General features: G+C 36.1%; 1 protein-coding gene across 3 annotated transcripts in view; it reads right to left on the bottom strand.

Moving 5' to 3' along the window:
- Nucleotides 1–15432, bottom strand: part of ncoa1 (nuclear receptor coactivator 1) — a 39608-nt gene extending 24176 nt beyond the window's left edge. For 2 of the 3 annotated variants that reach the window (XM_052586709.1, XM_052586707.1), the window contains exons 1-4: nucleotides 15265–15432; nucleotides 14085–14257; nucleotides 4594–4699; nucleotides 334–500 (exon numbers count right to left, since the gene is read on the bottom strand). In XM_052586709.1, the coding sequence (XP_052442669.1) occupies nucleotides 334–500; nucleotides 4594–4691 (265 nt within the window). In that variant the 5' untranslated portion in view covers nucleotides 4692–4699; nucleotides 14085–14257; nucleotides 15265–15432. Of the gene's footprint in view, nucleotides 1–333; nucleotides 501–4593; nucleotides 4700–9989; nucleotides 10192–14084; nucleotides 14258–15264 lie in introns of those variants that run through there. The other variant, XM_052586708.1, reaches the window with a different exon arrangement.
- Between the last annotated feature and the right edge of the window lie 221 nt (nucleotides 15433–15653).

The following is a 15653-nucleotide window of genomic DNA, read 5'->3' on the forward strand; positions in this document are numbered from 1 at the left end:
CTTAATCACTGACTGTTTCTTGGTCATAATATGCGTTTGTCTAAAAGCTCTGTCCAGCTACTGATTAAAACAAACTCAAGAGACAAGTGTGATTTAAAGCCAGAATAAAACCTTTTGTTCTATATTATATATACATTTCACTTTATTTCTGGTAATGCTAATTTATCTTGAAGATGACTGAAGGAACACAAGTTCTTATCAGATTAGGCATGCCAACAAAAATAAGCACTAAAATTTGTGTGTCAATTACCTATTTGTACTGTAAAGTATAGAAATACTTGTGCGCAGCCTACGCACAGTCCCAAAGGAAAAGCATGGACACTGGCTACTCACCCTGCTCGCGCCGTTTGATCTGCTGGATCTGGTCCACGGTGCTCTTTAAGATGTGGCATTTGTCCGGCTTCACGTTCAAGCTGGCAATGTCGCACATGTTGGCCGAAAGTAACTCAGCCAGTTCATCAATGTAGCGGCATTCCAGCTCACGCCGTCGCTTCTCCACACTACCATACAAACAGGAACAAACAATGAGAATTGTACAATTTTTAGAACGTATTTAAAAGAACCTTATGCACTGTACTTTACAATCATACATGATGTATTTTTAAATATTTTTTATTTTATTATATATGTACATTTACTGTACATTAACGCGAGAAAGGATGTAAATAAAATGAAACGCGTACATTTTAAATATAACGCTGCATTAGCACTGCATTTATGCGTTAGTACTCAGTTGAAAGAATAAAGTCTAAAGCATTGTACTTTACAATGTAAATTACATAATTACAAATTAAATGTACATAAAATATTATTTATAAAAAAACTTTTTTTATTTTTAAAATTAGTACTTTAATTCAGAAAGGACACATTAAATTGTGACTTACTATTCTAGACCAAGAAATGTCTACTGCAAATAAACTGTTCTTTTGAACTAAATATTATATATCATGGTTTCCACGAAAAGATTAAGCAGCAAAACAGTTTTCAACTGTGATAAGAATTGTTTCTTGATTTCTGAAGGATCATGTGATACTGAAGACTGAAAATACATTTTAAAATATTGTTAAATAGAAAAAAATTATTTTATTTTCTAATGATATTTGACAATAATCCCTGTTTGCTGTATTTTTGATCAAATAAATTAATACTTATAGATATTTTTTAATATATATCATACAATATGTATTTATGAAGTGCTCAGTAACCTTGGGTGGGGGTGAATAAATAAACAGATAAATAAAAACACATGACAATATCTACCTGGTTCATAATAATGAAACTAATATGAATCATATTCTTAGTTGAAAATGACTTGAAATGCTCATTTCAATACACAAAAGGAGAATTACAATAAGCTCTCCCTTCCTCTGCTGGCACATGAACAACCAACTGCACTCTGAGATTTTTTTTTTTATAAATAAACAAAAGAAAACAGCCAGCCTGCTGCTGCTCTGTTATGATGTTTTTAAGACAAAGCCTTGAAGTGGTAAATTTTGGCATGGAGGCTGAGTGGGCATTCTGCAAGGACTTAGGCCCTGAATAATTCATGATGCTCAAAGAGCACTATGATCACAAACAGCCCCTGAACCCCGATTTAGGGTCTCAGCGCTCTGCCACCTGATAGAGGCAGAGGATTCTGCAGTTGAAAGGAGGAATGCAGGGCAAGGGGAGACTATAGGTGCACTCAGGGACAAACTGTGGGTGGCCTGGAACCAAAGCAAGGCTAAAACACACACTTTAACACAGACATATCATTGTAGAGCTAATAAGGGTTGGGCTGCGTACAGTCCTTGCACTAGCAGGCATTCCTCAAAGGCTTATGCTGCACATGGGTTATCAAGCTGAGAGGAGACAGTGAAAGAGAGAGCGGCTGAATAGGAGAGAGAAAGACAGATGGTCAGGGGCTATAGTCAAGTAATGTTAGATATCAATGGAATGCAAAGGCTTCAGATCTGAGCCCATTTATCATCTGGTCAAAAACAAAAGATTGGCAATGGCGAGGGGAAAAAAACGCTGTAACTGGAGGCGTGCACCATGTTAAAAGCAACTGAAAAGATTTGACAGAAATGGACGGATTCTAAAGACACCGAATAAGGGAGTTTCATGTTTATTCTTTGACACATAAAGAGTATAGGAACGTGTTCGCGAGATTGTGTCATTCACTAACGGCTGTTGTGCATGTGCAAGGATAAATAAATGCTTCTCTTTTGAAGTATCATTTATCAAAGAATTCTAAAGAAAAAAAAAAATGCATCAATGGTTGTCAACATTAACAATAATATTCCTTCCTTGAAAAGAAATGTTTCTTGAGCACTAAATCAGCTTATTAGAATGGCTTCTGAAATATTTTTGAAATCTATTAAAACATACATCAAGTGACCAGTGCAGGAAGGAAATAAATAATTCTGCCTGATTCATAATCAAAATTACATGGATTATTTGCTTAGCGGAAAAACAAAAAATGGCTATTTACAGAACTAAAGACACTTACAATCAGCTCTGGCTTCATTCCAGAGTGCGCGTATATGCACATGTGTCATGCATGTGTGACCAACGTCTGCCATACGTGTTCAAGGATGGAGGAAAGTGCTTATCTGTTTTTGGTTGTCCCGCTCCTGAGTAAACGAGTGCATGTACATACGAATGACTTGCAAGTGTGAGTGCATGTTAACGTGTGTGTGTGTGTGGGAGAAGACGGCAGAGAAAGTAGGTCAGCGCCTCGCCAAGGTTGTGCGCACGCGCGCTGCTTGCACAGGTCAGGGCGCTGCGTGGGGTTGCTATAGAAACATGCTGTTACATCAGCCCCGCCAAGGCCCTATGGAAGAGTATCACTCAGCCAGACAGACCAGTTCTCCTGCAACCAACCCTGACACAAGGAAACCTTAAAAAAAAATAAAAAAATGCACTGGCCTGCCATGTTACACCTAAAAACAACACACTTTTGAAACTATATTGTGCATTGCTCGTGACAGATATTTTTAGGATGTGTTCATTTTATTTTATTTAGTTTAGTTTGCTTTTAGTTTTATTTATTAGGTTTATTTTGTGCACAGTGACCAGGGTTTGAATCTGGTCTGGGCTATGTGCTGATTCCGAATCCCACTGTCCTTTATCCTATCGGCAAACCCAATAAAACTTAAATAAAAAAAGAAATAATAAAGAAATTGGGTAAAATTTAAAGTGTCTAAATTGTCACTCTTATTTTCACATTTAAAAGGCTTTTTATAATATATATATATATATATATATGACGCTCCCCGCCTAAATTTAAGTGTCTAAATTGTCACCCATATACTAAAATATATATATATATATATATATATGTAAACAAATGAAAACTTAGCTGTTGTCCTTATTTTAACATTTAAAGAACATAAAAATATTTTAATAATCAAATATTTAAATGTTATTTATATAAAAATTTTTAAAAAGAAATTACAAATGCTGTCAAAATTTAAATGTCTAAATTGTCACCCATGTTCTAAACGGTTTTTTTTATTATTATTCTTTTTGTTAAACAACAGGGCTGGGTTTTGACGCAAATTTCACAATTCAATTAGATTATTTTGAATATAGATGCTACAGCTATCTGTCACTACAGATTAAACAGCACCAAAACTACATTTATGGAATGCAAAGGCTTCAGATCTGAGCCCATTTATCATCTGGTCAAAAACAAAAGATCGGCAATGGCGAGGGGAAAAAAACACTGTAACTGGAGGTGTGCACCATGTTAAAAGCAACTGAAAAGATTTGACAGAAACGGACGGATTCTAAAGACACCGAATAAGGGAGTTTCATGTTTATTCTTTGACACATAAAGAGTATAGGAACGTGTTCGCGAGATTGTGTCATTCACTAACGGCTGTTGTGCATGTGCAAGGATAAATAAATGCTTCTCTTTTGAAGTATCATTTAATATAATTTAAATATTAAACAGCACCAAAACTACATTTATTGTTTGAATACTACAATACAATGAACAGAATTTGAAATCTGAGACTGTGTTTCATATTAAAAGTACCAAAGCACGATGCTTATTGTGACATATTGGATGGGAAGTGCCCTTCAATGTTCCGTCCATTAACTGAAAACAGGTGAGACTAATTGATGTTTGGGATATCATTCCGTAAAAATAAATTGATTAATATAAAGATATCTATATTTTTGACCCAGCCCTAGTAAACAAGCACAAAATCGTAACTTTTGTTCTAAATCTAACATTTAAAAGACTACTTTAATAAACACCTTTTAAAATAACCAAAAAAAAACAAAAGTGATTTCAAAACTGAAATGTCTTAACTGTCGCTCTTATTCGAACATTTAAAATACTTCTTATGACAGTTGTTAAGAAATCATAAAAAACTAACAAGAACAAACACACACAAAAAATAATACTTTTCTGTTTTCACTTCAAGCATGTCAGTTGTTAAAATAAACGTTCTCTCGTTATTCCCATTTGCTGCACTTCCTCTGCAAAACCTACACTATACTGTCAGCTGTCTGCCTGTAAGTCATTGTATTACATAAAATAAAACACTTAGTAATGTGAAACACTTCAAACTGGAGAGGAAAGCCAATCTTATACTTCACCTGGGACCAGAGGTATCACATGGAGAGCCCTTCCTCTTCCGTGACTCTGGGGTGTTGGGGTCAAGGGCATTCTCCCCGGCAGCACTCATTTTCAGCATATGCACACCTGCAAATCAGGGTAATCACAAGTCAGCCAATGGAGTCAAGTTAACCATTCTACTAAATAAACACAAAGCAGGACAATGAAGTTAAATCATCCAGTGAAGAAAATGATAGAAATGAGTCCGTAATGTTGTTGTTTATAACCGATTTGATAATATCATCTAGAACTACAAAATAATGGTAGAAACAGGATCCCAGGCACCACTTCAGACCAACATGTTCTGGAAAACCAGCAAACTTCAAGTTAAACCAGTTCTGAAATAGTCCCATATTTCTGTAAACACTATGAGAAGTTACATATCTCGACCTGAGAGCAACAGTCAGATGACTCCATTTTTTATTTTATGTTTATAATAAAAATAAGAATACTGCAAAATATTATAACAATTTCAAATAACCACTTCTATTTCAATATAAAAAACATTCTAGTATGCTTATTTAGTGCTCAAGAAACAACTCTTTGCTTTAAAAAAAATTCTAATTCAAGACAGAAATGTCTTTACTGTCCACTTTCAAAAAAAAAAAAAAAAAAAAATTATATATATACATACCCAAACTTTTGATCAAAAATGTAGATGTACATTTTAATATATAATCACATTTTCATATATTAGAAATGACAATTATATTTAATTCTGAAAAAAAAAACATTTTAGAAAATGCTAGACTTACAAACATCCAATGTTCTATGTCCTGTCCAAACGTTCTCCACCGGCATCAGGTGGCAGAACGTAACCATAGAAACAGGACACATTCAAGCTGCACATAAGGTACTCCTAAATAGAATTTCACTGCATTATGTGATAGTGATACAAAAAACATACATACCATTGCACAAAATACCAATCAAGGTATTTAGAACCAATTCATGTTTACTTGTCCAACCCTTCATAACATAGAAAAACTCTGTAGCTCTGATATTGACTAAACAACTATACCAGAATAGAAAGCTAGAATTTATTCTAGCTAAAAAGATAATGAAAAGCAAGGTCGTTACTGCAATACAAATAATATGTTGAATATGGTTGGCTGTGGCTGAACTCAGATGAACTGCACTTAAATGGCAAGACCACACTCGGGAAAGCACAGAATTCCACCAGATAAACTTGATGTTCAATCAAATAAAAGCCTCAAGTTAAAAGAAATGAGAGCTAGAGATGATTGAAAATGATAATAGTGAATTAATTAATTAATCATGTGATACTAAAAGACCTTGCATTTTCCAACATGACAATGCCAGACCACATCAATTACAACATCATGGCTGCATAGAAGAAGGATCCGGGTACTGGAATGGCCAGCCTGCAGTCCAGATCTTTCACCCATAGAAAACATTCGGCGCATCATAAAGAAACAGTTGAGACTAAGACAGTTGAGCAACTAGAAGCCTGTATTAAACAAGAATGGGACAACATTCCTATTCCTAAACTTGAGAAACTTGTCTCCTCAGTCCCCAGACGCTTGCAGACTGTGATAAAAAGAAGAGGGGATCCCACACAGTGGTAAACATGGCCTTGTCCCAACTTTTTTGAGATGTGTTGATGCCATGAAATTTAAAATTAACTTATTTTTCCCTTAAAATTATACATTTTTCAGTTAAAAAATTTGATATCTCATCTGTGTTGTATTCTGAATAAAATATTGAAATGCGAAACTTCCACATCATTGCATTCTGTTTTTATTCACAATGTGTACAGTGTCCCAACTTTTTTGTTTCTAAAAAGGCAGCGTTTCGTCACCTTTTACATGATAGCACCTGATCGAGTTCCCCTGGAGCAGGTTACACCACCGCATAATTTGGTGACCTCAACAGCAACTCTTCACCTAGAAAGGCCAACTGAAACTGAGCTCTGAAGTAATTCCTGCTCTAGGAATTGCATCTCTGATGGCTCCTTCAGTTTGAAGAAGATAATTCGCCATTTCTTGTGTTTGGTTGCTCCACTTGGGGAGGCCACAACCCAAACCAGAGCCTGGCTCCTCAGGCATAGTCCGCTTTGATCTGCAAGGCTTGAAACAGGCTGCTATTGTGGGTCTGTTGAAAACCTCCAGCGGCCCCTAATCCCTGGCAGCTCCATTCCCAGCAAATTCACCCCAAACAGGTCCATTTAGGATGAGGAGAAAAAAATAAAAAAATAAATAAAAAATATTGCAGAATTTAGGCTGGTTTTGAAATTGAAACACTTGAACAGCCATTTGGGGGGGGGGGGGGGGGGGGCAAGCAAGTTTCTTGTATTACAAGCTTTAGCACTGACACATTCCACAGTGTCAACCACCATCGAAGGACGTGAATATAATGCCTATATTTAAAGGATTAACAACAAGCATTTACAATATATAATATTATAAATCCCCAATTCACACCAATGTGAAATTCTTTAAGAAAATTTGAAGGAACTAATTTCACCATTTTTTTATTTTTTTTAAACATGAGCCATACATATGAACATGCAAGATCGTTCAGAAATTAGGCTAGATCCTAAGAAAATCCACCAGGACATAATGACTCCCATGCATGTGCGGCCCTTACTGTAATTATCAACAGCTTGTGCCAGTGTGTTCAGAGTTCAGTTCAGCCCTGCTCAGTCAAGTGTTGAGGAAAACCAACCGACAGGTAATGAAGATACCTTAGCTTAGACTTGAGAATAACCAGTCACACTTCTCATGTTGCATGAGTTATCTGCATCAGCTAAAATGTGACTTACACAAAAACATCTATAGAAACTATACTTTGAAACTATATTAAACTATACCATTTCTATCCCTAAATATTCCAGAGGAGTGATATTTCAATATATCAAAGCATGCCTGTTCACATTAACAACATTTTACACGTCTGCATTATAATTTAAGAAAAACAATATTTTTGCATTCATTTTAGTCTTTCTCTTACCGTCTGCTGTTTGCTGAATCTCATATTTCACGCTAGATAAGAAATATTTGGCAAAGTCCAATCTGATTTCAAATTCCCTCACCAAATGCAGTAGATATAGCATGTTTTAACCACTAACTGTATGAAAGAAGTTGACAAAACGGTCATGAATCTTGTCTATAGGTCAGCTTAGTCCTGTTTATAAACTCTGAGTCATCAGTCTTTGGTTGAGAAAGTTTGCATGTAAGCTGATGCTTCTATCTTATATCTGCTAATAAGTTGTGGGGCTATTTAATGGAGCTATAATTAAATCTCTTTGAAAGCAATTGATAAGAGAGAGCATACTGTATCTTTTTCTGCCAAGAGGCAAAAAACCCTTCAATTTTAAGCACTGCCATCATGTGATACTAATATCTAAATACACTATTTATTTTTATTCATACACATCTCCCATCTTTGCAATTCCTTTTAGTAGAAAAATATCATGAGACTTCATACCCATCATCATAAGAGTTTACAAAATCAACAGATACCTTGTACTAGGTGTAATGATTTATCAATACCACACAAAACACACACACACGCATGCATGCATGCACACAAGCACGCACGCGCGCATGCACGCAAACGTACACAAACAAGCAATGTTATGTTATAATACAATGATACATTTAAATAAACAAGTTTATATAAGTTAAAAGGTTTTCAATTTTGCTTCACCAGGCAGACAAACATGTGTATACTTGTGTTTGTGTGTGTCACTCTCTTTATATCATGGGTGTGACTTTTCCCTGGCGCCAATCGGCTACCTGATTTGGCTGGCTGCTGACCTGGTAATGGGAGGTCCTTTGTCAGTGTGAATGCTTTCCTCGGGGCAACCTGCCACCCAGTCATCAGATGTCTGAGTTTTGATGTCTCACGGCATAGTTTGCAAACATACATTAATGTGCTGGGTAAATATGTGTGGGGTAACTCAGGGCTTAGTACTTAGCCCCCTCTTTTTCTCAATAAACACACCATCAGTGGGTGGTGGGCTATGATAAAACACAAAGCTTGTCCTCTCACTGCACATACTATACAAGACAACCATCATTTCAGTGTGTCAACATCCTGATCCTGACTTGTATCTATGACTGCACTTCAATCTCAGTCTGGACAAAGAGTCATTACCTTGTGGGTTCAACAATACTACTCTGAGAAAGAAACCTGAGAGTAGTGTTTGGTGACCAGTTAAAGTTCACTGCCAACATGTTGAGGACTAGCCTTGCAGATTTGTTTTACAACTTCAGAAAACCGACCCCATGTGTCTAGATATGCTGCAGAGTACTTAGTTCAGGCTCTCAGATGACCTAAAAGAGAAAACTGACTATAGATTAGGGGTGGGTGATGTATAAAAAAAAATTACATCTTGCAAAATGTTTACGATATTCGATACATAGCTGCCCGATATATTTGCCCATTAAAAAGAACAACAACAACAAAAACCATATACCATATTTTTTGGACTATAAGTCGCACCTGAGTATAAGTGGATTTATTTAGAACCAAGAACCAATAGAAAACATTACTGTATACAGCCGCGAGAGGGCGCTCTATGTCTTCAGTGTAGGCTACAGGAGCATTGAGCAGCATAGAGCGCCCTCTCATGGCTGTAGACGGTAATGTTTTCTCTTGGTTCATTTCTCTTGGTTCATGTCAAATTAATTTTGCTAAGTCGCACCTGGCTATAAGTCGCAGGACCAGCCAAACTATGAAAAAAAAGTGTGCCTTCTAGTCCTGAAAATACGGTAGATTAAACAGCGAATTTAAGCTGTTAAAAAAAATCTAGACCAAGTGATCAATTACTGCTTTTTATTAAATGAACACATGTAAGCCTATATGTAGCTGAAGCAGTGCAAAACAAGTACAGAATGTGCATTCTGTCCATTTTTTTTTTTCACATAGAGTATGTTCTGGGTGTAAGAAAACTATCAGTACAAAAGTGAGCTATTTGACACAAATGTTTTAATAAACAGCATTCACAGTTTTCCTTATTTAACACTGATGAAATATTCACACTGTGAAGAACACTTCACTTCAACAAAATCAAGAGGCTCTCATTCTTTCTACTAGTACAAAAACAAAAATCATCATCATCCTCACCACATTCACAACATTTTACAACGTAAACATTTTAATCTGCACTCGCTTTGGTCACTCACTCTTCATGCTAATGTGAAAATTTTCCTCACACTTCCTTCAGCAGACAAACAAACTATGAAAGCCCTGGGAGGCCTACAGTCCCCTCACATGCTCGGTGCACACACACTCTCCCACGCGTATGTGCACGCACACATAGTCGGCCTGAAGGTAAACAACCTGTTTATGGGAGAAAAAAAAACAGTGGGAGGGATTTTCCTTTTCACTCTCTCATTCACTCACGCACCTGAAGCAGGGCTCAGCTGTCACCTATGAGGCTGGCCAACTCAGCCTGTCCGGTCAGAGAACAGTCCACGACAGTTACGCTAACCCCTCTGTCAGCACGAGCTATGGCCGCGTGTCTCGCCATTTCCCAGGATATGGGGCTCCTTCTCGTTGAGAGCTACTCTAATCACCTCGCGCGCAGACAGAACAGCAACCTATGTCACTGAGCGAGAGGGAGAGACCACCATGAAGTGAAGGAGAGGGGATGAAAAGTATTGTTTACACATTCTTATCAGTGCTCACGCTAGGTGAAAAGAGAAAATGCATCTCATAAATGTGAGCCAATAGGGCACAGCCCCAAAGGAGAGGGGAGAGGCCCTCCTAGAGGAGACCAGTGGCACAGCGATGAAGTTTCAAAACAGACAAATCCCACGCCTGACTGCACTCACAACCCACCCCCCTCCGTCCATCAATGGTTTGCTCCATGAGGAGCCGTGGAGTCACTGTTGCTGTCTACCTCCCCATAGCAATACAGATGAGAGAGAAAATGTATACAGCTTACCCTGAAAATCTGAACACAGTGTGAAGCTGAAGCAACAGTCGTGACTCATTCTTTGACAATGCACCAATTAATTCAATATTTTGTCAAAGAATCGTGAGCTTTCCAAAGAAGAAATTTGGTCAAAATTCTTAAAAAAAAATTGTATAGATGTTCCAAGGAATGTGCAAAACTATATATACTATATATATATATATATATATATATATATATATATATATATATATATATATAAACTTTTTATTTATCTAATTCTGAATAAATCCATTTTCCGCACATGCGTCTTTTTGCTGTGGAATCTTCTATTAAGTAAATGTAAAAATAACTAATATTGCTAGTAATATTTTAAGATGAGCAGGACTGTAACAACTTGGGTTTGGAAAAAAATCATGTTAAATGTATCAATTATGATACATCTGGCTTTTGAAGACATATTATTGGGTGATATACATGAGATATAGGCCTACAGTGATTTTTCTGATACTAATCTCATTCATTTACATTTCAAGCTATAAGAATTGTATCTAACTCCTTGACCAAATAAATATCAGTAAACCACCAAATTGCACATTTTCGCTCAGTTTGGTCCTCTGAAAAAGCTTTATATTCTCCTATAATATCATACCTATTGGATCATATAAGCCTGATGTATCAAATACCCTACGCAACACATAGGTAAACATGAAAATATATATATATTTTAGGGATGCATGATAGAACACACTTCTATGGAAATCTACCTTTGTTCGGTGTCTTCATTCATGCACATTTTCTGCTCGTGCACACAGACCAATAACACACACAGCACACACAAAACTGCATGCTTCAGTTTTATAAGTTTAAAAACAACATAAACTCAGAATCTATTTGAAAACCACTGTGCAACACCATAGCTTTTCTTTTCTATTCAGTGTAATTGCACCCTTGAGTATGCACTTGATTTTCCAGGAGCCTCCATAGTATTTTTTCACCTCCTCTGACCTCAGGCTGCGGTCTTGCAAAGGAACAAACGCAAAATTTAAAACAAATGAAATGTCGAATAATAATCATGAAAAGAGAGCATTTTTTCTGAGCCTCATCAGCCTTAAATTACCCAAACCTTACTGTTTAACACTGTACTGTTGACATGAGAAAAAGATCACGGGTTTCATAACACGAAACACATGTCAAACTAAATCCGATAATTATGGGGAAAATTGTTGGGAGAGTACAACCTATGCATGTGAAAGAGAAACCAGGTGTCAGAGCACTGTACAATAAGCACAAACACCTTTAAAGAAAACAGGCACACTCAAGCAATCATCATATAAACAAACTGCCCTTTCCAAACTGAGCTGAGAAGACATTACGGTTTTTTACTAATTCATTCAAGTCAGTGATTACCCTCATATTAAGAGGGAGGTCTGTTAATTCAGCTGGTTTCCAAGCAACTAAGTGATTAGCATGAGCATTTTTCCATACATTAGGAAATGGAGTAAATTACATTTCAGTCGTGGGTTTTTACATTTGATTACAGCTTGTATAATCCCAGTAACCAGGATGTAAACATATCTGACAGCTTGAACCTACATCTGTGTGCATGTTGTACGATCCGCATCTTAAAACATTTACATTAAGCAGATGCTTTTATCCAAAATGACTTACAAACTGAGGACAATAGAAGCAATCAAAATCAACAAAAGAGCAATGATATGCAAATGCTATAACAAGTTTCAGTTAGCTTAATGCAGTACATATAGCATGGTTTTTTTTTTTTTTATTATCATATAATAAATGAAAAGAAAACACAGAATAGAAAAAGAAAAGAGCAAGCTAGTTTGAGGCCTTTTTTGCTTTTCTCGATTGTATTATAAATAAAAAGAAAATGGATAGAATACAAAAAGATTCGAAAAAGCAAGTGTTCCGTTTTTTTTTTTAAGTCTAAAAGGGGCATGTTTTTTTAAATAAAGAATAGAATTAGAATAGAGAGTGCTAGAGGTAGAGTTGTCATTTTTTCAGTGTTTCCTTTTTAATAAATTTGCAGAGTTGTGATAAATCCGTTTTTGCTTTGTAATTATGGACATGGAATTACGTGGAAAAAAACAAAATGAGAAGAAAAAAAATGAAGGGATATGAAGACTTTCTATAGGCACTTCTATAAGAAAACAAAATGAATGACACTTTTTCCATCACAGCACAATCCTTGACTAAAATATCTAGTCAGTATTTTCAAATCAACAAAAGCGCAAACATGCATACATTAAAACAATGCTAATAATTAAACTACCTAAGTGTGAGTGTGAAAATTTATCTGCAAAATAGAAGAGTGCAGACAGATCCAGTGCAAGCACAATTGGGTTTCACATTACCAAGACAACTGTAGGCTTTGTTGAACAACCACTACACATCTAGTATAAACAAATGCAGAAAACACCGTGCAGTTGAGCCAAAGAAGAGTGTTACACCTGCACCGACTGTCCCCAGCACTGATCATTCATATCTGAAACACCTCAAAGCAGAGTGCTGCACTGAATACCCTACTTGTTTGAACAGAAACTACTGTCTTATGGACACAATTTATCGGTTAACTTTGCAGTGATGACAATTATTTGGCAGTTGCGACTTCAACAATAAGAGAACTATGAGAGCTACAGCTTTGAAAGTGAAACTACTGTGTGCCAAGATACAAGCTAATGAATATTTTTAGAAAGATACATAACAAGAAATACATATATTCAATTGGGTGTAATATAATTATATGGTAACTATATAATTAACTGAAAAAAGGAATGTGCAGCTTGACATGCACAAAAAAATATATTTTGAATAATATTAATGCTAAGTTTTTTTGCTTGTGTGCTAATATATAAACTCACTCTAATTTATATAAACAAACAGAAAAAGCAGTATGTCAGCAGTCAACCATTTATACTTATCAATGTTTTGCTGTTTAATATCTTGGTGGAAACCATTTTTTTCAGGATAATTTGATTAATAGAATGTTCATAAGAACAGCATTTAGAAAAGCAAATAAATCTTTTGTAACATCATGTATGTCTTTACTGTAAGATTTAATAAATTTAATGCATTCTTGCTAAATAAAAGTATTCATTTTTTTCTCGCTAAAAATCTGAAAGACCCAAAACTTTTGAATGGTGGTGTATTAAACTTTTTTTTTTTATCACTATAAAACAATGTATGATCAAACCATCTGAATCAATAAAATGGATACTCAATATTATGTTACGAGTACCTGATTTCTGCCTCTGCACATGAGGCTACATGTGTAATATAAAATGACATAAACAACGGTGATGTAATGTTTAGTCATGCCGCCACTACTTGGAGAAAATAGCCTGTTACTGGAAGCGCTTCACTATTTTGAAAACAGCTGAGATACTGCCACGCCACTCAGAATGCAGTCCAGTTAGTACCATCATAACTTGTAGTTAGTTACTCCGAAACACAGGATGATAAGTAAACATTTCCTCCAATAAAAAAAACTTGTTACTGCTGGATCCACAGTTTCAGGTTATTTCTTAATACAGCTTTGAGTTTCTGGATGATTAGCCAACTTACGTGATCTAAGGCTCCAGAGGGATGCTCATTGAGGGGAACACTATGGCTGTGGTCCACTGGGTTTATGGGGTGAGAGAGATCTCAAGGAGAGGGGGCTACGGCGCCACACCCTCCCTATCATGCAGAACCATCCCACCGGGGGGAGGCAGCAGAGAATGGACACCCAATGTATCCTGTGCAAAAAGTAAAGCATTGTGTCAGAATTTACAGGCACTGTAGGCTACCTTAACACAGCAGTAGAATATGGTCATGTCCTATGGCGTCCAATGCTTTTACCTACTGTTAAAAATGTTTTACTTTACCTAAAAAAAGTAATTGAAATAAAGCCAAAACAAAATATTAAATTATTGACACTTAAAACTAAATTAAAAAGAAAAACTGAAAATATAAAAACACTATAAAAGTAAATAAATATTAAAATAACACTGCAGTACTGTTGCTCTGCTTATATGTATCTTTAAAGGTAGCATAAACATTTCTTTACTTTAAAATTATTTATTTGTCATAATTTGTATTATTTATTTTAATTTAGCTTATTTTAATTAAATAATTAATTTAATTAAAATATGTGTTTTTTTTAACTAAACTACTTGGCATTTACCTATCAGTGTAAAAGGAAAATGTAACAAAACCGCAAAAGTAAGCAGAAGTTATGTAACATGAAAGTCATGCTATCAGTGAATATGAAAGTTCTACACACCGAGACAGTCTAGTCATAGACTCATGTGTGCAAAAAAATTTTTTACATTGCCATAGCAACTGTAAGGTCTGTTCCACTAGTTTTAAGCCACACGGATAAAGCCTCACTATGCCTTGGCAAAGTGTTCATACAATTGCACCATATTCACATCTATTACCTGCTGCACATCAGCACAGATTGTGACTTCACAGAAGACCTTGATGGTTAAAAAGTGGGCAAACATTTCCAGCCCATGAAAAAAGCTGGAATGACTTTCATCAGTATTGTACGTCTACAACAATGGAAGTGAATGTCTTAAAAACATTTTTTAGCTTTAGTATCAAATACAAAATGGGTCTAGACCATTTAAAAAAATATAGTCTGTAGGTGCTTTAAATGAAAGTTACTTAAGTGTAGAGAGAAAATCTAGCTTTTTAATAACGGAGGTCAATGGACTGACTGAGAGTCTGGGTTTTGGGAAACCCAACATGGCTGACTTACTTGATCTAGGGCTCCAGAGGGAGGTTCATTGAAGGGAACACTATGGCTGTGGTCCACTGGGTTTATGGGATGGGAACTGGAGAACAGAGAGGGGGTTACAGAACCATACCCTCCCTGTCATGCAGAACCATCCCACTAGGGGAGGCAGGCATTTGCTATCTGCAAATACAACTTCTGAGGCAAGGGAAGCAGTTAGCAGATGCTGCAGAGAGAGACGCTCACACCGACACACAGGGAAGGAAGCGGTAAGAGTGCGATACCGTCGCCTTTTGGTCACACTAGAATCTGGGTTTGACTGCTGATCATTTACTTGTTGAGTTTGAGGATGTGTAAACAAAACATAAGGGACCTTTGTAAGACAATACTGCAACCACATTATAAACAGCTGC

Source organism: Carassius gibelio, chromosome B20, assembly GCF_023724105.1.
Source record: "Carassius gibelio isolate Cgi1373 ecotype wild population from Czech Republic chromosome B20, carGib1.2-hapl.c, whole genome shotgun sequence".
In the NCBI taxonomy this organism is placed as follows: domain Eukaryota; kingdom Metazoa; phylum Chordata; class Actinopteri; order Cypriniformes; family Cyprinidae; genus Carassius; species Carassius gibelio.